Below are 27,546 nucleotides of genomic sequence, written 5' to 3'. Positions count from 1 at the left end.
CAACCCCAACCCTTGACAGGTGGAGGCAGGAAGATCAGAAATTCAAGGGAATCTTTGGCTACATAATGAGTTGGAGGCTAGCCTGGGCTAAGCTACAGGAAACACTGTCTCAAAAAAATTTTTGTAGGTTTTTGTTTTTGTTTAATTTTTAATTTAATTTTATTAATTTATTCTTATTACATCTCAATGGTTATCCCATCCCTTGTAACCTCCCATTCCTCTCTCCCTCCCATTTTCCCCTTACTCCCCTCCCCTATGACTGTGACTGAGGGGGACCTCCTCCCCCTGTGTATGCTCATAAGGTATCAAGTCTCTTCTTGGTTTGTTTGTTTGTTTGTTTTTGAGACAGGGTTTCTCTGTATAACAGTCCTAGTTGTCCTGGACTCACTTTGTAGACCAGGCTGGCCTCGAACTCACAGAGATCCACCTGCCTCTACCTCCCAAGTACTGGGGTTAAAGGCGTGCACTTTATACATATAGCTCATCCTAAGTTGGACTTTCATGCCCTTGATAGCCATAAATGGCCACCATGTTAAAAAGTGCAGTTCTAAGTGGTTGGGCTGGCTCTTAGCAGCAGGCTTGGGTGGGCTGCTCAGCAACACACACTCCCCAGTCACACTATGACCACCAGAAAGGCCTCGGAGGGAAAGGTCTGATGGTTGTATAAAATATGAAGGATGCTGCGTGCGCTCTACGATCCCAAGGCTGAGGTTTTAAACTAAACCAAGTTGAACGAGATTTCATTCCCTCAATGTTCTTTTTCTTCCGTGGTGTTAACCCCAGCCTTCTACTTCCACCTGTCTTGGCATTTGTTGTTGTTGGTGTTGATGATGATGTTGTTTCAGACAGGGTTTCTCTGTGTAGCCTTGGCCGTCCTGGACTTGCTTTGTAGACCAGGCTGGCCTCGAACTCACAGCGATCCGCCTGCCTCTGCCTCCCGAGTGCTGGGATTAAAGGCGTGCGCCACCACGCCACCGCTTCAGTTGAGTTATTTCATGGTGCAAACATATTCCAAAATGTCTCTTTGATAAGTAAAGATCTTTTTTTTTTTTTTTCAGAAAAAAAAAAAATCCATGGTTTAGTGGGTAATGGAAAAAGAAATTTAACATTGTTTGTCAACCTGAGTGCAATTCCCGGACACACATGGTAGGAGAGAACTGACACCTGAAATCTGCCCTCTGATCTCCACAAGTGTGCTGTGGCACCCATACCTGCATGTGCTCTAACACTAACACACACACACACACACACACACACACACACACACACACGCAGACATGCACCCAGGCATACACAATGGAAATTATGGGACTATGCCTTCAGTGACTGTCCGCAGAGACTAAAGTAGTGGGGTAGAGGTTATAATGGGGGTAGGGAGAATATTTTGGGTTCAACGTGGAAGCTGAGAAAAGCTAGCATTGACAGAAAAGCTGTCAGAGGAGGTTCTTCAGGGTCTGAGTCTTGAGTGAGCCCCATGACCTCAAGTTGCTTAACTAACAGTGACCTTCTTAGCCAAAGGTAGCAGGCGTGAGTGTGAAGAGCATGTGCCGGCATTCTGGGCACGCTCAGTACACATTTTTCTGCCTGAGTGACTCTGTATTTGGAAGCTATCATTCCTCGGCACATTTAGAAATCCCACAGACCTGTCCTGCTTGCCCACCTTCACCAGGCCAGGAGAGCCGGCTCACCCACTCTCTTTCCAGAGCTGCCCTTTGAGCCGACACAAACGCATCCCTCCTTGGTCTTCTGTGAGGTAAGATGTACCTTGGGGAAGCCTGGCTCCCCAGGCTTGAAGATGGGGCCTCCTTCTCATCCCTTCGTCTTCCTAGCTATCATTTTAAGATGTGTTTCCGCATCTATCTTGTAATCTCTTATGAGTTTGTTGAAGTAGGTCTCATTTTCCTATTTCCAGGTTCTTGGCAGTGGTGGAGCACGCCATTAATCCCAGCACTCAAGAGGCAGAGGCAGGTGGATCTCTGAGTTTGAGGCCAGCCTGGTCTATAGAGGATAGCCAAGAGCTACATAGAGAAACCCTGTTTCAAAAAAAATAATAATAATAATAATGAAAAGCAAGTCTAACCTCCCTTGAGGCTCAACGAGACTAAAGAAGTTAGTTAGGCCAGAGACCAGGTCTTATTTTTGTTTTGTTTTGGTGTTTCCAGACAGAGTTTCTCATTGTAACCTTGACTGTTCTGGACTTACTTTGTAGACCAGGCTGGCCTTGAACTCACAGAGATCCACCTGCCTCTGCCTCCCAAGTGCTGGGACTAAAGGCGTGCACCACCATGTCCAGCCTAAGATAGCTTTTTTTAAAGTTAATTTTTTGTACACTATCAAATGATTTGGGGAGAAAGGGAGGCTGGGGTTAGTTTCCAGCACTCACATGTTGGCTCACAACTGTGTAACAACAGGCCCAAGGGATCTGATGATGTAGTGTTCAGATCTCCTTGGGCACCAGCCACACATGGAACATATACATACCTACATCACTGAAATTAAAAAAAAAAAAAAAAGGATGAAGCTGGGGGTGGTGGTAATGTACCTGCAATTCAGTATTCAGGAAGAAGAGAAAGTTCAGGGCCAGCCCTGGCTACATAGCAAGTTTAAGGTTCGTATGAGCTACATGAAACTGTCTCAAAACAACAACAACAGTAACTGCTGTGGAGTCTAGACTAGAGCATGTGAGACCACAATCACGCAGGCACAATTCATCCAGTATCTGGGGGGTGGGGGGGGAATAGACAGAGGTACCCTAAGGCCACAAGCAAGCTTAGTGTTTGGGGGAACCTGAGAAGGTGGCAAAAAAAAAAAAAAATTAGAGAAGTGTCAGCAAAATTCACATCATTTTATTACAACTAGAAGAGAGGCAGGTATTTTCATATTTCCTTATTGTTTAATGGGCATTAAATTTTAATGTACCAGGAACCGAGCGTGGGACTGAAAGGCCAGGTTGGCCTGCTGTACAGCAAATTTGAATCTACCCTGGCTGCCGTCTAAGAGACTGGGGACACGATCTCCTCGATTTTTGGTCTGTAAACTCAGGCCCCCTCCATGCCAGGCAGATGAGACACTCTTACATCTCGAGCCCCAGAAACCATTACATTTCTAAGTAGCGTTTCGCTAAGTGAAGCTCCTTTTTAATGTTTGCAATGAAGACAGAGGGAGAAAAAAAAAATCCTAGAGTCTAGCATAAAATAAGACCCAACCAGATGGGTGTGGTGGGTGCGTGCCTGTAATCCCAGCACTCGGGGAGGCAGAAGCAAGCGGATCACTGTGAGTTCGAGGCCAGCCTGGTCTACAAAGTGAGGCCAGGCCAGCCAAGGCTACATGGAGTAAACTTTGTCTCGAAAACCAAGAAGAAGAAGAAGAAGAAAAAAAACCCAACCAACCAAAGTGTAGTAATTTAATTGGTCAATGCGGTCAGCACCTGGGGTTGGAAACAAAAAGGCCGTTGAAGAGCTACTCAATGTTCTGTGGTTTACTCATTAAGGAGAGAGCTTCCTTCTTCCTTCGTATCTGGCAGCTCCAATATAATGCCCGGTACTATGAACTTAATTTTGGGTTCTTTTGGGCAGAGAAGGAATCAGGATGAGGTTGCGTTGTGAGGTCTAGACAGTGCTGCACTGTGAATGAAGCTGGGTATGGCTGGCATATGCCTGGTAATCCCGGCACTGGGGAAACTGAGGCAGGAGGACCAGCAGTTCAAGGTCATTCTCAGAGACATAGTGAGTTCAAAGCCAGCCTGAGCTACCAAAGACCCTGCCTCAAAGAAGATAAAAGACCGGGTTTGGTGGCCCATGCCTTTAAGTCTCGGAGTTCAGGAGGCAGAGGTAGGAGGATCTCTCTCTCCAGTCTGGTCAGCCTGGTCTGTGTAATACATTCCAAGCCAATCACTGAGTTGAAAACTTGAACTTGGGTAGATTGCAGATCCCAGAGGATGTTTAGAGTCTGAATGAGCTACAGCACTGGCTGGGCCCCACAGGGTATCAGTGGGGCTACACAGTACCCCAGGGTATACAGAAAAGCAATGAAAAGCGATGAAGAGGGGCCCAGTACGGTGGGTTCCGTCAGGGACAGCAGCATAGTGAAGCTTGGTTTGCCAGTAAGTCAGCTTCAGCCATGATCAAACCAGTGCGCGCACCAGCCGCGGACTATTTAGAGCAGATCTGTCTTTGATCACCGACGTTTAGCAGATACCCCTAAGCAACAATGACTAGAAGGAAGCCTTCCTTTTCCCACACCTGCCTTGTTTCCTTTTCATCGCTCATCTGTCTTTGGACCATATGGGTTAGGCCGCTTGTGTTCTAGGCCAGGTCTGGCCACTCGCTCCAATGTGTGAGCAGAGGGGGCTAGAGACGAGGGAGCCTTCCATATTATGGGAAGTCACTGCAAGAGGCTCAAGGCCATCCTTTACTATGCAAGTTCAAGGCCCGCTGGGGATTTGTGAGCCCTGGAAGGAAGTGAAGAAATACCATTCCTGTGACTCAGAGAAGCAGAGGTGGGGAAAAAAAGTCTCCAAGTGAGAAAATCCCCCAGTGACCATTTTCAGGTGCAATTTCTGTTTCTTTCAAGGTTTTCTTTCTGTTGCTATGATTAAAATACCAAAAAGCAGCTTAGGGAAGAAAGAGTTCCTCTTAGCTCACACTTCCAGTCCGTTACTGTGAGGGGGTCAAGGCAGCATGACCTCGAAGCAGCTGGTGGCACCACAGCCACAATCCAGGTCCTTACACCAGGCCACCACGCTGCCTGCTGTGGGATGGGTCGTCCCACATTAAAAAAAAAACAAAAACAAAAATGAAAACAAAAACAAAAAGCAAAAGACAATCCGGCCGGATCCCCCACAGGCCTGCCCTGACCAACCTGAACTAGGCTGTCCCTCACTGGGACACTCTTCCCACGCGATTATAGGTTGTGTGAAATTGACTGATCTTCATCACTACTTTAACTGCCTGGGAGGGGCTGTGGGAAACTTACTCACGCTATTAACAGGCTCTTCTGTTTCCCTATCAGGGCTTTAATTGAAGGGTAGGGATGAAAAGGGACTGGAGAGAGAGGACTGAAATTCTGACAGATGCTAATATTCCACACAGGGCGGGTGCGGTGTGTGTGTGTGTGTGTGTGTGTGTGTGTGTGTGTGTGTGTGTGTGTCTGTGGTTTGGGCTCTACAGTTCAGGATTCCCTGGCTGGGGGCGGGAGGGGGCAGTGGGAGTCTGAGGAGAAGCTGTGCGCCATTATCGCTACCCGGGTTCCTGAGCGATTAGATTCTGAGGCCTGTCCTTAGCAGGAAATGGTAAGGAATCAGCAGGAAACCCAACACAAGGGAAGGGAAACTCCTCCCTCCCATCAAAGGACCGCCAAGGGGTGGTGGGGGTGGGGGTGGGGGTGCATGAAATGGAAAGTGGGCCAGGATCTGAGTAGACCCAGAACAGGCTCCCTGAAGTGGATGGAGAGCAGTTGAACCTTCAAAGCAGAGAGGAAAGCTGCCTGGGTAAAGATCCAGTAGAAGCCGCCTTACCGCAAGACTGGTACAGAGCGGTCATCCTCCCGAGGGCTGCCCTCTCCCCAGGATCAGGGAAAGGCTAGTCCTTTATGTGCAGGTGTGTGTGTGTGTGTGTGTGTGTGTGTGTGTGTGTGTGTGTGTGTATGTCTTGTGTTTTCACATCCCACAGCCCTCTGAGAGGGGAACCTGCCCTTGTTCCTGATTTCTGCCTTACTCAAGGCCAGAAAGATCCAAAAAAAAAATACAATGTCAAAGTAAACAAACAAACAAACAAACCAGGAGAAAACATGCATGGGACCAACCCCTGGGACGCAGTTGAGGTAAAGGGGGAATGCTAAGTATTAATTACTGATTACTGGTTTACCTTTTTTTTTTTTTTTTTTTTTTTTTTGGTTTTATGAGACAGGGTTTCTCTGTGTAGCCTTGGCTATTCTGGACTCGCTTTGTAGACCAGGCTGGCCTCAAACTCGCAGCGATCCGCCTGCCTCTGCCTCCCGAATGCTGGGATTAAAGGCGTGCACCACCACGCTCGCTCGCTCCTTTTACTTTTAAACCCAAAGTCCTTAGCTATCTGTGAGGTAGAAGGAAAGCTAGGGATCCAGTGAAAATACTGAGTCCCAGCAGAAACTGGATGCTAACCCACGGTTCATCCCGGTGGCTAAGACACCAGCAGGAAATGTTCCCAGACTCCTTGTGCCAGGCTTCCTTTTGATGTGCGATGTGGACCAGCAGGTGGTACCGAAGCTCTCTAGCCTGAGCTTGGACTCGCTGAGTTCTCATCTGTTTAGATTTGTTACCTGAAGAAAGGAAAGGGGAAAAAAAAAGTGTTCTTCTGAATGCTGACAGAGCTTTTTTGATGGAGAAAACTTTTTTAAGTTAAGGGGGAAAAAAAAAAGGAAAAGAAAAACTTTTTTAAATGGCAAAAATTTTTGAAAAACAAAACCAACACAAAACAAGAAAAAAGCGCCTACAACAACAAAGGCTTGGGGAGAGTCCGTGGTGTTTCATCATGGGTATGAATAGGTTTTTTTTTCAGCTTGCTTTCCTCTTCTTTCTGGGTGTTGATGTGGATCTCTTTCTATTTGTTCAGGAAACTGTGACGTGTGTTCTTGGGCAGGGTCTGAGGTTTTGGAACCTTTTTCTAAAAGGGACAGAGAGAGCACCCTGCTGCATTTGCTAATCCAGAGGCTGGCGTGCTGGGCTGAGCTGGTCAGGATGCAGCAGGTTCCCGTGGGCAGCAGGCTGGTGCTGGCTCTCGCCTTCATCCTGGTTTGGGCATCTTCAGTTCAAGGTAAGACCCAGGAACTTTACTCCTCCACTCTCTGCCATGAAGGCATCAGCAAAGGGATGTCTTCACTTGAAGATGCAGGTTGTCCTATTGTGGGAGAGAGGGATTTGAGGTGGATGAGTTCCCTAGTTCACTTGAATCTGGTCTAAAATATATATAAATAAAACAAACTCTAAAGCACGTGACAGCCGTAAAGCCTATTGGAATGACCGAAAAGTGCTCTTACTTTTGGAAAAAAAGATGTGTGGTTTATTCATTTGAAGAGTTCAGGAAATTAATCCCAGCACTCAGGAGGCAGAGGCAGGCGGATCGCTGTGAGTTCGAGGACAGCCTGATCTACAAAAGTGAGTCCAGAACAGCCAAGGCTACACAGAGAAACTTCTGTCTCCAAAACAAAAACAAAAACAGAGTTCAGGAAATAAACAGAAAATTACCCAAGTGATTTACAGAGATAATGGCATCTTGGAATGTTCTGGAATATCATCCTATCTGTGAGTTGTCTGCATGTATTCCGTCTTTGTTTCATTTTGAGGTAGGGTTTTATGGAGCATAAGATGGTCTTCCACTTGCTATAAAGCTGAAGATGACCTGGGATATTTGCTCCTTTTGCCTCCACCTCCCATGGCCTGTGTCGCCGTGCTGTGACCCAAGTTAGAGGGCATTCTGATGGCATTGTTATTTTAACGGCAGGAGAGGCTTTTTTTTTTTTTTCAAGACAAGGTTTCTCTTTGTAGCTTTGGCTGTCCTGGACTCACTTTGTAGACTAGGCTAGCCTTGAACTCACAATGATCTGCCTGCCTCTGCCTCCCGAGTGCTGGGATGGCCCAAAGAAAAATTTAAAGACAGTCCAAAAAATGTTAGCATCTGTGGCTCCTGTTCAGAAAATAGCTCATTTGAAAAACCTCTCCTTCATTTTGACTGTCATTAAGGCTGTTTAGTCACACTGAATCAACCTAGAAAGAAGATGAAAATGAAAAGTTTACATATGAAAAAAGGAGGACGGTGCCTTCTTTGATATATAAGTAACTGTGTAGACGAGGCACAAGGTCAGGGCTTGATAAATTGGCAGCAGAGTTTATGGCTGAAATGGTAAAGGAAATGTTGAGTCACAGTGACACACAGGTCCCAGGGTTGTTTCTTCGAAGTGACTCCAAGCCACGGTGTTTTACTTCCGGTGGAAGTGAAATCTCACAGGTAATCGGAAATCCCTTATATATTGGAAGCTTATAAACTCATTTTATCTGGTTATGCTAATGTTGGAGGAAAACAGGAAGTGACCTTGCCAAGGCTTGGGTCTGTGCATGCAGCTTTATGATGAGGCTGGAGGGGCCTCACGCACAACTAGTTCTCTACCTCTGAGCTTGAGCCCCAGTTCCCTCTTTGACAGAGAGTGCAAGTTTACTCAGATCTCTTAGGGGAAAACCTTTGGCTTGATGTAATGAGTCCCCGTAACCACAGGCTCTGACAAGTTAGACAAGCGTGAATTCCGCATTTGTGATACGCTGGTGACCGGTTGGCTCTGGGCACATCTCTAATGGAGACTTGTATGTAAGCCTTGCTGTTGCAAAAGTTCCCAGAAACGTCACGTTGACTCTGACTCTGATGGTAAAAATAGGCTGGACACAAAATTTCATCATTAGCAAGAAATGAAGAAGGAACTGGGGTGGGTGGCTTATACAGCGCTCAAGGGGCAGAGAGAGGAGAGAAACTGTGAATTTAAGGGCAGCCTGGTCTGTGAGGCTCCAGGACAACCAGAGCTACATAATGAGACCCTATCTCAAAAGCTAAAAAGGAAAGAAAGCACGGGAAGGGTAGAGGTGTGGACAAGGCTGTCATTTATGTTTCCGGCTTGTTGATTGAGCTTCTCAGTTGGAGAGGGAAGAGAAGAAAAAAGAAATGAGTGAACCAAAACTCTAGGGTGTTTCCAAGGGGCTCTTGGCTCAACACCTTATGCTCATATCTGAACACGAAGGGAAATGGGTGCTTGGCCGTGAGTTAGTGAGACAAACTGCTAACAAACAGCAGTGACACTACTTGTCATTTCTCTGTGCAGTGTCAGGAATGATTCACTATGATTCCCTTTCTGTATTTGCCCCCCCCCCGCCCCTGTCCCCCCCCCCACTTTAATGACACAGGGCCTCAAATCACTTAGCCCAGGCTGGCCTTGAACACGTTATTAGCAAAGGATGGCCTTGAACTTCCGATTGTTCTTCCTAAGTGCTAGGATTAGGTACGTATGCTACCGTGCCCAGTCTGTGGAGTGCTGGGACCAAACCCAGGCCTCTGTGTATGCTATATACCAGCACTCTACCAACTGAACCACGTCCCCAGCTCCTTATCTTAAATATATGCATATGGTTTAAATGTGTTTGCAGCTTTCTGGCTTGAATGATCAGATACAGCAGGCTTTCATCTTGTCCATCTTAGGTTACTGCATTAGTTTTCTTAGTTTGCCATAACAAAACGCCAAGACTAAGTAACTTAAACAACAGAAATTTAAGCCGGGTGTGGTGGTGCAGCACTCGGGAGGCAGAGGCAGGCGGATCTCTGTGAGTTCGAGGCCAGTCTGGTCTACAGAGTGAGTCTAGGACAGCCAAGGCTCCACAGAGAAACCCTGTCTCAGAGAGGGGGGGGGTGGAAAAGAATGATGGCTAATCTATTTAATATAGGTTCCATGGAATTGTTGATGAGGCCCGTGACTCCTATATTGCACTATCTTTTTTATTTATTTATATATTTGTTATATTTCTTTTTTAATATTTATTTGTTATTATGTATCCAGTGCTCTATCTGCCTGCATGTACATCTGCATGCCAGAAGAGGACATTAGATCACTTTATAGATGGTTGTGAGCCACCATGTGAACTCAGGACCTCTGGAAGAGCAGTCAGTGTGCTTAACCTCTGAGACACCTCTTCAGCCCTTATTTATATTTCTTAATGCCCATAAAACACTTGGGAGGGGGAGGCAAGAGGATGAAGAGTAAAAGGTCATCCCCAACCGAATAGTGAGCGAGCCCTGGGCCGTATGAGACCCTGCCTCAAAGAAAACAAAAATACTCACAGAGACAAAATGAAAAATGCATGAGCAGGTGTGGTCAAGGGGCTGAGGCTAGACCTCACATTCACACAGGTCCACTCATGGGCACAGCTGTTGGTAAAGTGATTTCACAATCACTACCCAATAACGATCATCCCTGGCCACGAGGCGGGATTATGACAAGAAGAACTAACTGGACGCCACGTCACCGTCTCACGTGGTCCTTACGTCAACCTCTTGCCAAAGACGTGTGCGTCTTGCCCAAGGTCTGTTAGAGTGAGCTAAGAAGTCAGTTTCAAGGTCAGAATTAAGTTTCTAGTCACATTGAGGAGCGGACACATTCTTTAATTTTATTATTATTATTTTACTTTATGGACAAAAGGATGTCTGTGCACCAGCTGCATGCCTGGCACCCAAGGAGGCCAGAAGAGGGTGTCAGCTCTCCTGGAACGGGAGTTACAGACAGCTGTGAGCTGCCAAGTAGGTGCTGGGAATTGAACCCGGGTCCTCTGCAAGGGCAGCCAGTATTCTTAACTCACAGAGCTGTCTCTCCAGTCCGTTTTTTTTAATTTAAAACAAACAAACAAACAAACAAACAAACAAACAAAAAAACGTTTCTTTTACTGCAGCCTTTGCTATGTTTCCTGTGGAGGTGAGGGCAAACTGAAAGTAAACTTGGAGCTTTTCATAGCCTGTCAACCCAAGCCGTGCAGAGAGGGGGAAGCTGGCCCATCTTGTGAAGCTGATAGGCTAATAGGAAATAGTTGCTCCAATATAGATAATAGCAGCTGCCTGAATGCTACCACTTTTTTTCTACCATTTTCTTTTTCTTTTTCTTTTTTTTTTTATGAATCAGAATGGTCTTTTTTTTTTTTTTTAAACCTCTCCTTTTGACAATTTCTGCTTAAGTTCTTCTCATGCGTCTGTAGCAAGATTCCATTAAGAATAGGAAATTAAGCTGGGCGTGGTGGCGCACGCCTTTAATCCCAGCACTCAGGAGACAGAGGCAGGCAGATCGCTGTGAGTTCGAGGCCAGTCTGGTCTACAAAGTGAGTCCAGGACGGCCAAGGCTACACAGAGAAACCCTGTCTTGAAAAACCAAAAAAAAAAAAAAAAAAAAAGAATAGGAAATTAGTTAAACTGTGATCTGATCTGGTGGGAGGCATGGAAGGCAGACTAGGAAGAGATAGCAGAAGGCTTGTAGAGAGAGTTGCCCTCTTTGTTTCCTCACAAGCAGTATTGAGGGAGGCAGGGCTACTGAGTGTGTGGAGAGGGTCTGATGGCAGAGGAGGAGGCTCTCCCTTAGACTCCACTATGTCATCAGCTCACAGGGCCACCATGCGTGGGACCTTGAGGAAGTGAATGTTTCTGCCCATATGTAGACTCTCTTTCATTTGAAAAATTATGATCCTCACATACATAGTAGTGCCTCCCTGGAGGCTGAGGAAGGATTGTAAATTCTTGGCTAGCCTGGGCTATATAAGGAGACTCTGTCTCAAAAGACCAAAATGGCTGGGTGTGGTGACACACACCTTTGGTCTCAGCATTGGGGGGCAAGGGCATGTAGATATTTACGATTTTTGAGGCCAGCCTGACCTGCATAGTGAGCTCCAGGCCAGCTAAGGCTAAGTAGGGAGATCATGAAGAGAGGAGAGCTGAGGATATGATCAATATATGTTAGATGGAAAAAAAAAAGTTGCCTTCAATCCCATCACTCGAGAGACAGAGGCAGGCAGATCGCTGTGAGTTCCGAGGCCAGCCTGGTCTACAAAGCATCCAAGTCTACTCGGAGAAACCCTACCTCAAAACAAAAACAAAAACAAACAAAAGACAAAAGAAAAATGTTAATAAATTTTTTTTAAATGGCTGGTAAGGTAGTCCAGTGAGTAAAGACCATGGGCACCAAGCCTGGTGACCTGATTTTGACCCCTGAGACATGGACACGGACACACACACACACACACACACACACACACACACACACACATCAATATAATAAAAACAAAACAAATAGTGATGATCATTAGAGATTTGTAGTCTCTCAAGCATGATAAAGAGCAGACTCTCAGGGCTGCAGGGGCCAGAACTTTGTCTTTGCAGCCTTCCCACACCCGGGAGTAGTTATGTCAGGAATTTGTTTTTCCATAACTGTGTTCTTTATTTTAATGTACCTTTAATTTCATTAGCGTAAGAGTTGGGTGGATTTTAGGATGGGACGACTTCTACTTGTGATCTCTTTCTTTCTTATTTTATTTGTTTTCTTATGAGTATGTGAGCATGCACACACCCACACACACACACATGGAGGCCACATGACAATTTCAGTGTCATCCTCAGGGACACTGCCCATCTCCTTTGAGATGAGTTTTTTTGCCAGGCAGTGGTGGCACACGCCTTTAATCCCAGCACTGGGGGGGGGGGCAGAGGCAGGTGGATCTCTGTGAGTTCGAGGCCAGCCTTGTCTACAATGGGAGTTCATAATAACCAAGGCTACACAGAGAAGCACTGTCTCAAAAATCAGAGCAGGAAGGGTGGAGGAGTCTCTCATTTGCCTGGAGCTCACCAATTAGGCCAGGCTGGCTGGTCAGTGAACCCCAGGGATTTTCCTGTTTCTACCTCCCCACTGCTGGGATTAAAAGTGTATACAACCAGGCCTCACATTTGTAGGTTTTGGGATAAAACTCAAGTCCTTGTGCATGCAAAGCAAGCCCTGTAGAAGCAGAGCTCTGCCCTTTTGTTTGTTTGTTTGTTTTTTGAGACAGAACCACACCATGTATCCCTGGCTAACTTTGAACCTGCTATGTAGACTGGACTGGCCTCAAATTTGGGACCACTCTTATCAAGTGCTGAGATCTCAGGCATTTGCAACCAGCCTGGTTTTGATTTCTTATTATTTTTGTTTATTTGCTTCCCCCCGCCCCCGAGACAGGGTTTCTCTGTGTAACTCTGGTTGCTCTGGAACTCACTGTAGACCAGGCTAGCCTTCAACTCAAGAAAAGGGCTCTGCCTGCCTCTGCCTCCTGAATGCTGGTGTACACTTGGCTGATTTCTTCTTTATTTTTAGACAGGGTCTCATGTGGCTCGTGATGGCCTTAAACTCAGCAAGTTGAGGATGACCCTGGACTTCTGATCCTCTTGCCTCTGTTTTTAGATCTGTGGCAGCAGTCTGTTTTGTGCAGTGCTGGGCTTAGTGCATGCTGGGCAAGAACTCTACCAACAGGGGGCGCTACCTTCCCTGCCTGTCATTAGTTCTGAGAATCAGTTTATGCACCACATAGTTCCCTCTCCAACTTACACGACTGTGGGTTTTAGTGTAGTCACAGATTGTGTAACTATCCGCATCAACTTTTAGGAAACTTTCCCACCTCCCAAATGTTTTGAATTCTGGGGGAAATATGTTTTGCTAATCTGCCAAAGTGATGTTTTTGTTTTTCTTTCCACTAGTGGAAAGACGTGGCTGTTGACTGGGGTACCTCTTGTTTGATGGGCTGAGGGTGTCACTCAGTGACAGAGGATGCACGAGGCCCTAGGTTTGATCTTGACCCTGTAGGAGAAGTAAACACATTCGGTTAGCTTTCAGTAGAACTTTCTAGGCAAGCTCACATTTTCTCTGTTCATTAGCTACTTGCAGAAGGGCCTGCCCTATCCTGTCCAGGAGCCAGCAGCCACACTAGAATATTCTGAGTCAGCCAGTGGCTCACGCCATTAATCCTGACACTTGGAAGACAGATTTCTGAGTTTGAGGCCAGTGTGGTCAGGGCTACACAGAGAAACCCTCCCTTGGAAAAAGTAAACATCATAGCCGGGCGTGGTGGTGCACGCCTTTAATCCCAGCACTTGGGAGGCAGAGGCAGGCGGATCGCTGTGAGTTCAAGGCCAGCCTGGTCTACAAAGCGAGTCCAGGACAGCCAAGGCTACACAGAGAAACCCTGTCTTGAAAAACCAAAAGAAAAAAAGAAAAAAGAAAAGAAAAATCAAACAACTAAAAACCAAAACAGACAAACAGACAAAAAAAAAAAAAAAAAGAAAGAAGGAAGAAGTATGTTGAGTCTAGATTGATACATGAGCTTTAAATATGCACAATTTGGGAGTGTTGGTTTAAAACAGTTTAAAATATCTTATTTATAACTTTAATATTGATTACATGTTAAATGACAATAGTTTACTATGTTCAAGCAGCACGTACTTAAATTTTACATTTTTAGGTTAAAAAATATGTCTGCCAAAGAAGAAAAGAAGCAAAAAAGGCAGGGCAAGGCTTGAAACATTGAACCCAGTAGAGTTGGCGTCACGATTGTATTGGGTATTTGTATCAGGATGACATCGCCCCCTGCTGGACAACAGGCGCTTCCTCCCTCCCAAGTACATGATACTCTAAGTCAAAGCTAAATGCCTCAGTAAAAAAATCAAGAGAAAGAGAGAAAAGCATTAAAATGTGTTGAACTTTGGCTGTATGCAAAGTCTTGTGTTGTCTGGCTTTACAGACCTTCCTCCCATTTGAATCGGGAGCTCATCACCGTAGTGTTATCCACATTTGAAACGCCGGAAACTGAGAACCAGAGTGGTACTAAGTGGCAAACCAGGTCTCCCTTCAAGTGGGTTCTTCTCAGAAATGATCAATGCTGTCCTCATTGGAGAGACGAGCATTTGGAGGGCTGTGATCACGGGGCTGGTACCATTCAAAGAACCTAGCTTTTCTTTTTAAGATAATTTCCTATCTTTCAATTTAACTTAATTATAACTTTTAAAATTTTTAAATTTTAAATTTTATTTTTATGTGTATGAGTGCTTTAGCCTGCACTTAAGTTTGCACAATGTTTATGCCTCCTGCCTGCAGAGACCACCGGATCCACTGCGACTGCAGTTAGGGGTAGTTGAGAGCCACCATGTGGGTTCTGGGTACTGAACCTGGATCCTCTGCAAGAACAATAAGGGCTCTAACCACTGAGCCATTTCTCCAGCCTTATATTAGAGTCTTTAATTTTTTTTTTGAGTTGGTGAGATGGCTTAGTGGTTAGAACACTGTCTGCTTTTCCAGAGGTCCTGAGTTCAATTCCCAGCAACCACATGGTGGCTCCTGACCACTTATAAAAGGATCTGATGCCCTTTCCTGGCATGTGGGTGTACATGTACTTCTACATTAAAAACAAAAATATTTTATTTATATATACAGTGTTGCGCCTGGGTGCCAGTAGAGGGCACCAGATCTCATAGATGCTTGTGAGCCACCATGTGGTTGCTGGGAATTGAACCTTTGGAAGAGCAACCAGGGCTCTTAACCTGTGAACCATCTCTCCAGCCTCATATTAGAGTCTTCTAAACACTTATGTCTTAGAGGAATGTTGTTTATTATAGCAGTTTAGAAAATACATTTTTAAATTTCATTTTCTTTTTCTTTTCTTCTTTCTTTCTTTTTCTTTTTTTTTTTTTTTTTTTTTTTGGCTTTTCGAGACAGGGTTTCTCTGTGTAGCCTTGCCTGTCCTGGACTTGCTTTGTAGACCAGGCTGGCCTCGAATTTACAATGATCCCCCTGCCTCTGCCTCCCAGATGCTGGGATTAAAGGCGTGCGCTAACACACCCAGCCAGTTCGGTATTTCTTACTGGCGGCCTCCACCCCATTAAAGTGTGCGTGCAGCTACAATCCAACAACTGAAGCAATGGTGGGAGTCAGAGGCTGGAAGACCTCCACGGGTTCCATGCCATCCGGGTTTTCATGGGAATTTCCAGGCCAGCCATGGTTACAGTTGAGATGCTGTCTAAAAACACAAAACAGAACAACAACAAAAAGTCCAAAAGAGGTGGCAAGAAACTCTGCCCATCTGTGAACAGAGGAGCCGTGTTTCCTACGAATTCTAAGCACAAAGAAAGAGAATGAGCTTTGATCTACATTTCATTCTTAAGAATGCCATATTGGGGGCTGGAGAGATGGCTCAGCAGTTAAGAGCACTGGCTACTCTTCCAGAGGTCCTGAGTTCAATTCCCAGCAACCACATGGTGGCTCATAACCATCTATACTGGGATCTGATGCCCTTTTCTGGTGTGCAGATGTACATGCAGATAGAGCACTCGTACACATAAAAATAAATAAATAAATAAATAAATAAATACCTGAAAAAGAAAGAAAGAAAGAAAGAATGCCAGGTGGTGGCGCACGCCTTTTATCACAGCACTGGGAGGCAGACGTAGGCATATGAGTCTCTCTGAGTTCGAGGCCAGCCTGGTCTACAAAGCGAGTCTAGGACAGCCAAGGCTACACAGAGAAACCCTGCCTCAAAAAACCAAACCAAACCAAACCAAACCAAACAAAAATTCCCATTGTCATAAGGTCCAACACACAAGCGGTTGGATGCTGTATTGTTTGGGGTCATCTCAGTGTACCCAACCATTTCCCGTGCTTTATACTAGGAGTTGAATCTACCTACCACTCTGTGCGTTCTGTGTAAGTTCTCTACCACCTAGTCTTTTACACTGGGTGGCTCAGGCTGAGCTCTGACAGGCCTTGAACTTGGGACCTCCCTACCCCAGCCTTCTGAGTAGCTAGGCCTGCAGACCTGTGCCACCAGGCCTGGTTTCCTCAGACTGTCTGAACCATCTATGGATTCGGCTCCATGCAGGGTGTGGTGGTGCGGAGCTGGCATCCTAGTACTGAGGAGAGGGCGTGCAGAGGCTCTCCTCGCCATTCGAGGTTGACCTGGGCTACATATAGCGAGACCCCATCTCACAGCAGCAACAACAAAAGCATGGGATCTGAATTGTCTCTATAAAAGGCAGGCAGGCTTTGGGATCAGGTACAGGTCCTGACTCCCCAACTGAGGACCTTTGTGGCTCACGTTTCCTTTGTGTAATGTGGAGATAAAGATACAAACATGGTATTAGTACTGGACAGTGGTGGTCCACACTTGGGAAGCCAGCACTGGCAGTACTGAGGCAGGAGGATCAAAAGCTCTAGGACTGTGGTCGCCACACACGCCTTTAGTCCCAGCACTCAGGAGGCAGAGGCAGGAATCTCTGAGGTCGAGGCCAACCTGGTCTACAGAGTGAGTTCCAGGATGGCCAGGGCTACACAGAGAAACCCTGTCTCAGCCGTTGTGGCACACGCCCTTAATCCCAGAACTCAGGGAGGGAGAGGCAGGTGGAGCAAAGTGAGTTGAGGGCAGCCTGGTTTACAAATCGAGTCCAGGACAACCAAGGCTACATGGAGAGATGGCTCAGAGGTTAAGAGCACCATCTGCTCTTCCAAATATCCAGTTCAATTCCCAGCAACCACATGGTGGCTCACAACCATCTGTCATGTGATCTGATGCCCTCTTCTGGCCTGAAGGGGTACAAGGTGGCAGAGCACTGTAAACATAATAAATAAATATTTTTTAAAAAAGAAGTCAATATCACTAAATAGCTGCTACAATGCCTGGCATTATCTTAAGGTCTTCATATGAATCTTCTTATTTAATTTTTGCAACAAATTTAGGCTAACGCTGGGCTTTAGTTTATAGTGCAAGTTCAGAGGTCAAGGTTTCAGAACTGATCGGAGGCAGAGCTGAGCCTCCTCTTGCTGTTCACTTCCAAAGTTATTGTATTTAAGCACTTTCTTTTTTATTCTTTGTTTGATTTTGTGTGTGTGTGTGTGTGTGTGTGTGTGTGTGTGTGTGTGTGTGTGTTTAGTGTAGTGTGCTCATGTGTATAGATCAGAGGGCAACTTGTCAGTTCTCTCTTCCTACCATGTGGGTCTTGGGGATCGAACTCAGATCACTGGGCTTAGCAGCAACACCTTTACCCACCGAGCCACCACCTCACTGGCCCTGTTGTAAAGCAGTACCTTGAGAATGACAGTGTCCATCACAGGCACTGTTGGACACAAACCAGGTGGCCTTCTGCCAAGTTTAGAATCCATTTAATTAACTTGTTAGACACAGAGTGTAGCCGATCCTAGCGAAGCTGTGTGAGACATATACTTATCACCCATGTGGGTTCCTTGTTCGGACAGGTTATCCTGCGCGGAGAGCCAGGTACCAGTGGGTACGCTGCAAACCTGATGGCATCTCCGCAAACTGCATTGAGGAGAAGGGACCGCTGTTTGACCTGGTTACTGACGACTCCAATAACATTGGCCGTCCAATGACTGATACTGTTTTGTAAGTGGACTCTGTCTGATGTCACAGGAGTGGCTGGGCGTTTCTTTTCAGGTTCTGGCCGTGGTAACTCTGTTTTCTACTTCACATAAGGCATGAGATGCGCCATCACACACGGGCTCATCCATGCTTTCCTAAGGTTTTCTTGTGGGTGGCAGGGACCGTTGGGGACTGTTTGCCCAATGTATGTTGGAAAAGGTTGAAATAGGTTTAGTTATGCAAATAAAGTGGGATTTTTTTGTTTTGCTTTTCAAGACAGGGGTTTCTCTGTGTAGCCTTGACTGTCCTGGACTCACTCTGTAGACCATGCTGGCCTTGGAATCACAGAGATCCACCTGTCTATGCCTCCCAAGTGCTGGGATTAAAGGCCCCCGAACACAGCTAAATAAAGTGTTTATATATTAAAAATAAGTTAGATTTTTTTTTTTGAGACAGAGTTGTTTGTTTGTGTTTTGATTTTTTCCAAGTTAGGGTTTTGTTCTGAAAAAACAATGGTATATTAAAAAAAGTTAGGGGCTCATGTGGTGGTGCACACCTGTAACCCCAGCCCTCAGAAGGCAGAAGCAGGTGGAGCTCTGTGAGTTCCAGGCCAGCCTGGTCTACAAAGAGAGTCAAGGACAGCCAGGGCTACACAGAGAAAACCTGTCTTGAAAAAACAAAAATAAAACAAAACAAAACACCCAAACAAACAAACAAACAAAAACCTATTAGGACCTAAGTCAGCTAGACATGGTGATACATTGATAAACTAAAATGGATAAACCAAGGCAGGATGGTCATGAATTCAAGTCCAGGCTGGGCCACATACCTTGTCTCAAGTCATCTACAACGCAGAAGCAGCCTGCCTTGGTTGTTCACTTGTGTGCATTTATTTACATGCATGAACATGTATGTGCGGAGGTCGGAGGACAGCTTCCAGCAGTGAGTTGTCTAGGAGACTGAAGTTCTGTCATCAAGGCTTGGCAGCAGGCACCTGGATGTGACGAGCCATCTTGTTGGCTAGCGTGGAAAGATGCCAGCTGGTCACCTCTGGTTACTTTGCTGTCTCTTGTTGACGTCACTTCTCTACTGCTCCATGTTGAAGCAGCTCCCCTTATGTTAAATATTCAGAGTTTTCCCATCTACTATACCCGCCCCCTTGTCTCGGACTCTGTTCTACAGGTGCCTCTCGGGATCCAGCATCTTCTTCTGCTTCCTGATACTGGATAGACTCCCTTACTTGACTCTGCACCTCTATAACTATTTCCCCACTCTTCTCCTCAGTATATCAGACTTATTATTATTGTTGTTGTTGTTGTTGTTATTTGAAACAGAGTCTTGTCTCACTATATAGCCCTGGCTGGCCTGGAACTTGCTGTGCAGACCAGGCTGGCCTTGAACTCATAAAGATCTACCTCCCTCTGTCTCTGCCTCTCAAATGCTGGGATGAAAGGTGGGTGGCGCCATACTTGGCACATCACCAGTTTGTAGAAGGGATGCTGGTGCTTGCTTTTGCCCCCGACCCCAACACGCAATTAGATTTCTGCTGCCACCCTCAATCCTGAGTATCTGGTGATTGATACACATCTATTGATTGTCTCTACTTTTAGGATACTTGACCTCTTCACTGCCTTTCAAAACGACTAACCCACCACTTGCTTTGAAGCGGTTCCTTCTGTGGGCTTCTCCCATCCACCTGATGCTGGTTACGGGATTTCCACAGCTGCTTTCTCTTTTGCTCATTGACTGTTCCACACCTTTCAATTCCATCTGTATGTCAGTTACTGACAGTCCGCACCCATCTTCCTCTGATTTGGGGGCTGAAGCATCCTCCTGGAGCACACTTGATGACATTTGTTTGTTTCCTCTCTGCACTGTCTACCATTTTCCTAATTGATTTTTTTTTCCACTAGGTCATTAACTTCCTGAGCAGGGACCTCACATTTTTGTCCCTGTTGTAGCTCAGGTAGCGATGACAAGGACATTCAACAAATATATTTATTGAATGTATGCACGACTGGCTATAACTCCAATCAGTTTTATAGCCTACGGTTTATGGTTTTCATGGAGAAAATGGCCCACAGGCTATAACATTCAACCTTTCCTCCTACCTGCTTTTTGAGACAGGGTCTTGATATGTGTAGACCAGGTTAGCCACAAATTTATGGTCACCCCTTGCCTCTGTCTCCCATATGTTGAGATGACTAGTTTGTGCCACCAATCTGGGCTTGAACTCAACTTTTGCCAAAGATGCTTTACTGTCCAGATTTGTCAAGGAAGGGTGGCGCTGTTTCTCTGTTCTGGCTTTTGTGTGCTCATGAGAAGGAGCCATGTGTCTAGCCAGCCAACTCAGCCCTGGCAGCTTTACCTTTCAGCTCGCGACTACAGGTTCAAGTTTTATATTTTCAGAAAGAAAGCTTGACGTTTCTATCTTGGTAAGGCTAATAACCTTTTCCAGGTGTAGTGGCGCACACCTGTAATCCTAGCACTCAGGAGGCAGGTGGATCTATGTGAGTTCAAGGCCACCTGGTCTACAGAGTAAGTTTCATGACAGAGCCAGGGCTACACAGAGAAACCCTGTCTCAAAACCAAACCAAAATAAAAAACAAAATGACAACAAAACAAACAACAACAACAAAAAGAAAAAGGGAAACAGGGTTTCTGAAGTGACATGAACAAGGAACGCTGTTCTCCTGAGTCTGCTTTAGGTAAATGTGGAATCAGGGAGCGCAGGGGTTAACATGCTAAATAGAACAAACATGGAGACGGAGGGCTTGGCTTACCCTTTTCCTGTATTTGTTTTATGTGCTTGTGTGTTTGCTTGCATGTATGTGAATGCACCACTTGCATGCCTGGTGCCAGAGGAGGCCAGAAGAAGGTGCCAGATTATCTGAAACTGGAGTTACGGGTGATTGTGAATCACCATGTGGGTGTTGGGAACCAAACCCAGATCCTTGGCAAGATCAGCAATAGCTTTTAAATTAATGTCTTTTCAGCCTGCCTTTTTCTTTTGAAGCGCTGAAGAGGGCTTTAGCTCTCTGAATTTGAACAAGTGGTTGCCTAAATTTGTTTCTATGTTGTCCCCTACTCTGCCTACCCTCCTCCCCCGCCCCCGTATCCACACCTCATTTTTATTTTGTTTTTAGTGAAAGGGCTCAGGTAGCCCACGATGGCTGCAGTTCAACTACGGATCCAAGGATTACTCTAACTTCTGACCCTACCGCCTCCACCACTCAAAAGCTGCCACACCCAGCTTATTTCTTTCTATTAAAATATTGGGATTACATTCTTTATGAGTAGAACTTTACTTTTTTTTTCTTTGTATTTCAGGATGAGAGGATTCCCAAATGATTTCTTCCCCATTTCTGAAGACTTTTCTGGGTCAGGCTCGGGCTCCGGTTCAGGTTCCGGCTCTGGGTCTGGTTCCGGTTCCGGCTCCGGAAGTGGCTTCCTAGCTGACATGGAGTGGGAATACCAGCCAACAGATGAAGGCCGTGTTGTCTATTACGACTATAGGCCTTTTGATAGGATGCTCTCAGAGCAAAACCAAGAGCAACCAGAAGATTTCATTATATGAAAGTGACCGCTCCCGTTTCCCCACCGCCACATGGAACAATGTGTTCAGTATACTTTGTGTACCACGTTTAAATGATCGGTCTCAGGATAAAGAATTTTACAGAAAATTAAAAATGCCTGGCAAAGACTCTTAAATCCTGTCACCCTTTCGTCATTAATTCGTAAGGAATTATGCTTTAATGCTGTTATCTATCTTATTGTTCCAGAAATACCTGCATGTATATGTGTATTGAGTCAACCTTATGAAATTAACATACACTTCCATTATTATATGATAACTTGAAAAGCCCATGCTGTTGAAAATTTCAACTTGAATAGCAAATTGATGAACAGCATTTCATACCTAAAGTGTTCAGGAACCCGACTCGCATTGTGAATTACAGATATACTTCTTTATATGATTAAAAATAGAATAAAATGAACCACAGTGACTCCCTATAGTGGCTCTGTGACATGGTTTGCCATGAAGGCTTCTTTCTGTTATGCTATGGCCATTGGATGTGATGGGGAAGCAGTGAGTGTTGCTTACCTAAATAGTCTGTGGGTTGTACAGGCAGAAAAACCTAACACCTCAGCCGGGAGGTGGTGGTGCAGAGGCAGGCAGATTGCTGTGAGTTCGAGGCCAGCCTGGTCCACAAAGTGAGTCCAGGATAGTCAAGGCTACACAGAGAAACCCTGTCTTAAAAAAAAAAAAAGAAAAGAAAGAAAGAAAGAAACCTAACACCTCAAGCAACATACAGCTGTGGTCTCAATGCCTCAATGCTTCGCCTTTTCCTGGATGCCTGTTTATTTTCAACATCACTCCATTAAGGCAAGGATATAACCAAAGGGGGCAAACTGTCTGTGATTTCTTTATCTAATCCAGAAAAGAATTACTTTTAAAAAGGTTATATATTTTTATATACAATTTTAAAGGATTTAAAATTTTGTTATGTATACAATGTTCTGCCTGCATGTGTGCCTGCCCACCAGAAGAAGCACCAGATCTCATTATAGATGGTTGTGAGCCACCATGTAATTGCTGGGAATTGAACTCAGGACCTTTGGAAGAGCAGATGGTGCTTTTAACCTTTGAGCCATCCCTCCAGCCCCTTTATATAAATTTTTATACAATATATTTTATACACATATACACACATATATACAATATATATTGTGTATATATATTATAATATATATATATTTATTTCTTTATTGGGCTGGAGAGATGGGTCAGTGGTTAAGAACACTGGCTGCTCTGCAGAGGACCCTGGTTTAGTTCCCAGAACTCACATGCAGCTCACAACAGGAGATTTGATGTCCTTTTCTAGCTTTCATGGGCACCAGACATGTATGTGATGCACCCATATACATAAAGGCAAAGATGCTCATACACATAAAATAATAAGTTAATAAATCTTTTTAAAAACAAATAAAAATACCTCCCCAAACTAATTCAATTGCCTTCTCTGATTCTGTGTCCTTAATATGTAGTATACATGGGTCTGAGAATGAAGGAGCAGAAATAAGAGACTCATTTGCTTCGGATGTAACTTGGGGACTTTGTGCTTTCCATTCCTGAGACCTTTTCAGATTTACATGTTACCTTGGTTAACTTTGCCAACTTGGCAAGCCTCAGGTCATCTGAGGAAAAAGAATCTCCATTGAGAAGTTGCTCAGAGCAGATGGACCTGTGGGGGATTGTCTTGCTTGCTAATTGATATTGGAAGGCCTAGCTCACTGTGGGTAGCACCACTCCTAGGCTAAAAGAAAGTCCAGGGCTATAAGCAAGCTAGCCTGTGAGTAAGCCAAATTCCTTCTCTAAATTGATTCAGTCAGAATATTTTAATACAGCAACGGACAGGAGGCTAGAACAGGTGTTAAGGCTCTCTGGGGGAACTATTTCCATTAGGGTACATTGTGAGAGTTCCACTGAACTTAAGCATGACATTTTAAGCAGTCTATGCTAAGGGACGAGAGCCAAAACTAGGGCTCAGCTTGAGAGTAATGGAGCGAGTTACGGACAGAAGCCCTGCACAGCTGAGCAAAAGGATAGGTGACACTCTGGTGATCTATGGAGGTTCCTCTTAATATTTTTATCATGTTTAGCCAAGCATTAAACCATCAGGAATAATATTTATAATCATTCACGATATAGTGGTAGAAAGACAAATAACTATATTTTTATTATGTTTTTTCCAATATCCATAATAATTGTAAGCAGAATGCTAAGACAGCAAAGAGAAGGGGTGACAGATTATGTAGAAGCTGTTAGCTGTTATTCTCTCAGTATATTTCTTAGTATTTCAATCACTGTTTAAAATATTAATATATTTTTCGGTATTCTGCCGCCTTTTATCTATGCCAAACTGGGGTTTCTCATTCTTGTCATCATCGGCGCTTTGGGAAGGATTTCTTTTTCTTCTTCTTCTTTGTGTGTGTGTGTGTGTGTGTTAGAATTGGGGATTGAATCTAAGGCCTCATGTTTGCTATGCAAGCACACTGCCACCAAACTATATCCCAAGCCCCTGGACAGGATTTCTTTGTTGCAGGGGATGCCCTGTTTATTGTGGAAAGTCCCTTGTGGAATGTCCCCATGAGATGCCCAGTAGTTCCATTCCCCTAGACACCAGGAAAATACCTCCAAACATTTCCAGATATTCACTGAGGAGAAAATCTTCCCCTCTTTAGAATTTCTGGGAGGAATTGATGCTCACTTAAAGGCTAGTGGCTCATCAGTAACATTGTTACCTTTACATTTGGTGCCTATTGCATGACTCATCAATGGTTTACCTAGCCGTTCAGGCCTTTAATCCCAGCACTTGGGAAGCCGAGGCAGGTGAGTTCAAAGCCAGTTTGGCTACATAGTTTCAGACCAGGCAAGGCTACATAGTGAGACTTTGTTTCAAAAAACATAAATAACAAAAAACGTCTATAGAAAGTAAGACATTAGTAGCATAATCATTCATTTCCTTGATCTAAGATTCCTTTTAAAAATATTTTAATATGTATGAGTGTTTTGCCTGTAAGTACCCATATACACCATGAGTGTACCTAGTGCCCAGCAGGTCCTTTGAAACTGGAGTTACAGACAGTTCTGAGCCACCAATTGCATAGTGAAATCAAATTGGGTCCTATTCAAGAGCAGCAAAGTGCTCTTAACTGTTGAGCAATCTCTTTAGCCTATGACATGATTTTTTTTTTATTTTTTTATTTTTCAAGACAGGGTTTCTCTGTGTAGCCTTTGTTTGTCTGGACTCTCTTTGTAGACCAGGCTGGTGTTGAACCAACAGAGATATGCCTACTTCTGCCTCCTGAGTGCTGGGATTAAAGGCGTGCATCACCAAGCCCTGCTGATACGAAATTTATAATGGAAGAAATTACTTCATTTGTCTTCACAAGGACAGAATAATAATTATAATAGGAATTCCAGAAAATAAGAGCTCTTGGCATTTTAAAATATGTTTCCATGCATTCGTTACTTATTGCTACATAATTAATCACCTTGACACTTTATGGCTCACGCACATCCTTAATCCCAGGAAAGAAAGATTACAAGGTACACAGTCAATACAGGAAAGCCACACATCTCACAATGAACAACTGAAAAATGAAAATTTTAAATTCCATTTACAATAGTGCAAAAAATTACAGGTACCTAGAAATAAATTTAATAAATGACGTGTGTTACTACAAACTACAAACACTGGTGAAGGACACTAAAAAATATCTAAAAACTAAAAAAATGAAAAATGTTTATGACTGGGAGACTCAATATTGTTTTTATTTTACTTGAGTCAAGGCTTCCTCTAGTGGTTTAGAAGTCAAGACAGTATAGATGCAGAAAGTCTAGAAAAAGACCAATCATTATACAGTCGATTAAAAAAAACCTTTTATGTATATGGATGTTTTGCTGAATGTCTGTACAAAACATGCACAACAGAGAGGCCAGAAGAGGGCATCAGAGCTCACCCTCCACTTGAGGCCAGCCTAGTCTACATGAAACTGTCTTAAAATGGAACAGGGGCTGGAGAGATGGCTCAGCGGCTAAGAGCACTGTCTGCTCTTCCAGAGGTCCTGAGTTCAATTCCCAGCAACCATGTGGTGTCTCACAACCATCTATAATGAGATCTGGTGCCCCTTTCTGGTGTGCAGGTGTACATGCAGGATATTGTATACATAATAAATAAATCATCTTTAAAAAAAATGAAACAGAACAGTATACTCATATCCAGTGTTTGAATTCTGTCGGGATTAGAGACCACAGTCTCATTTTAACCTTTAAACATTTTAGACTTGCAGGCTTGACACTCTTGCTTCCCAAGTTGAGTTGTGAGCCACTATTTGATGCTGGGAAGCAAATCTCACTCCTCTGGAAGTGTAGCCAGCAAGCACTCTTAGCTTTGCTGAGCCATCTCTCCAGCCCAATCAATAGATGTTTTTGACAAGCACACCAAAGCAAGTATTTGAAACAAATGGTGCTAGAGCCACCTGAACACAGTTAAGCTTTCAGATTTTAGGACCGTGCAATTGTTTTTCTATCTTTTGTTTCTTTGTAACAAGGTCGCCCGCTGTAGCCCAGGTCAACCAGGGGACTAACTGTGTAATCTTTGGGGGCCCTTTTAATTCACTGCAATTCTTCTACTTTGGTCTCCAGAGTGCTGGGATAATAGCCATGAACCTCTATCCTGTCCTTTCCTTGTTTATAGAGTGGCTGATGTTCCTTTGTCCAAGCCATCTGATCCACAGGTTTTTAGTCAATAGTATTTTGAGCTATAACTCCCTTCTCTGTCCCCTTACTGTTTTGCTTTTTTTGTAAACTTCCTGACCAGTGGCAACACTGGCAGGCAATCTCCAGTACTGGGAAGGCTGAAGGTAGGAGAGTTCTTTCTTGACAAGCCTGGGCTACACCAGACAAGCCTGAGATACTTAGTGAAGCCCGGTCTCAACAGTAAGTAGATATAGAAACATCCGTTTGTTCCAAAGCTTCCTAGCATAGAAAGCTTTAAGCTTTGCTTTCAAATAATATCATTTTAGGCTAGAGATTTCCTTCCCCTCTATCACACTGGAAGCTCAGTGTTCCATCTGCAGCAGTGCATAAAACCGGATGTGACTGCTGCAATCCCAGGATTGGCAAGGCACTTTGGAGGTGGAGGCTGGACCAAAAATGTAGGCTCACCCTCCACTTGAGGCCAGCCTAGTCTACATGAAATTCTGTCTTAAAATGAAACAGAACAGTATACTGATATCCAGTTTTTTAATTCTGTCGGGATTAGAGACCATAGTCTCATTTTAACCTTTAAACATTTTAGATTTGCAGACTTGACACTCTTGCTTCCCAAGTAGAGTTTTGTTATGATGGGATGATGATTCCACCCCACCCCCCGCCCCCGCCCCCGCCCCCGAATTTGAATGAAAGGTTCAGCTGGGAAGCCTTAGTATTTAATCCATCCTCAGGTCTGCCAGGCCTCCACTACAGCGATTGGGTCAAAGTTGTTGTAGAGATGTATTTTGCACTCTTGCGAAACTTTTAGGACGTGGTGGGAGGAGGGCTGAACCTATTTGTGAGCATCGCCTCTCCGGTTTGGCGATGTGGGTCACGTCACGAGCTATCCCTGGACTGCAAAGGATGTGCTCTACGGTTAGTTTTTCTCCCTATTGGTCTCTTTGGAGGTGAAAAAGCCAACAATTCCCAGGGCTGAGGCGGGAGACGGCTTCAGGTGAGATCAAGTGAGAAGATCGGAAACGCAGCAAGCCGGCAAGGACATGCTTCTCGCACAAGCCCTAGCTTTCTCCGGAGGCCCACAAACTTCCCTAGGGAAGAGGAAATGGGTGTGCCCCAGGAGCAGTTCCACAGAGCCTTGCTCATCATGTGACAGCTCTAGGGTTGAAGGACTGGAAGACAGATTCTTTCGACCCCTCCTACTGGACGTCAACCACACTGGCCACGCCCTCCACCCAAGGGCGGGGCAGAGACGCCCCGTCTCTAAACGGCCTTCCTCGAGGGCGGGGCCTCCGAGGGGCGGGGCCGGAGCATGGGGGAGGGGGGGAGGGAA

At 44.8% G+C, this 27,546-nt stretch overlaps 1 protein-coding gene across 2 annotated transcripts in view; it reads left to right on the top strand.

Moving 5' to 3' along the window:
• Positions 1-21,949, top strand: part of SRGN (serglycin) — a 35,577-nt gene extending 13,628 nt beyond the window's left edge. Inside the window, exons 1-4 of one of the 2 annotated variants that reach the window (XM_084751987.1) lie at positions 5,457-5,597; positions 6,591-6,791; positions 17,812-17,959; positions 21,266-21,949. In XM_084751987.1, coding sequence (XP_084608113.1) covers positions 6,716-6,791; positions 17,812-17,959; positions 21,266-21,512 — 471 coding nt within the window. In that variant the 5' untranslated portion in view covers positions 5,457-5,597; positions 6,591-6,715 and the 3' untranslated portion in view covers positions 21,513-21,949. Of the gene's footprint in view, positions 1-5,456; positions 5,598-6,590; positions 6,792-17,811; positions 17,960-21,265 lie in introns of those variants that run through there. The other variant, XM_084751986.1, reaches the window with a different exon arrangement.
• Positions 21,950-27,546: the final 5,597 nt, after the last annotated feature.

Source organism: Acomys minous (genome assembly GCF_964271855.1).
Source record: "Acomys minous genome assembly, chromosome: 13".
Taxonomy (NCBI): domain Eukaryota; kingdom Metazoa; phylum Chordata; class Mammalia; order Rodentia; family Muridae; genus Acomys; species Acomys minous.
The sequence above is the reverse complement of the archived record's forward strand: the minus strand, read 5'-3'. Positions and strand labels throughout refer to the sequence as shown.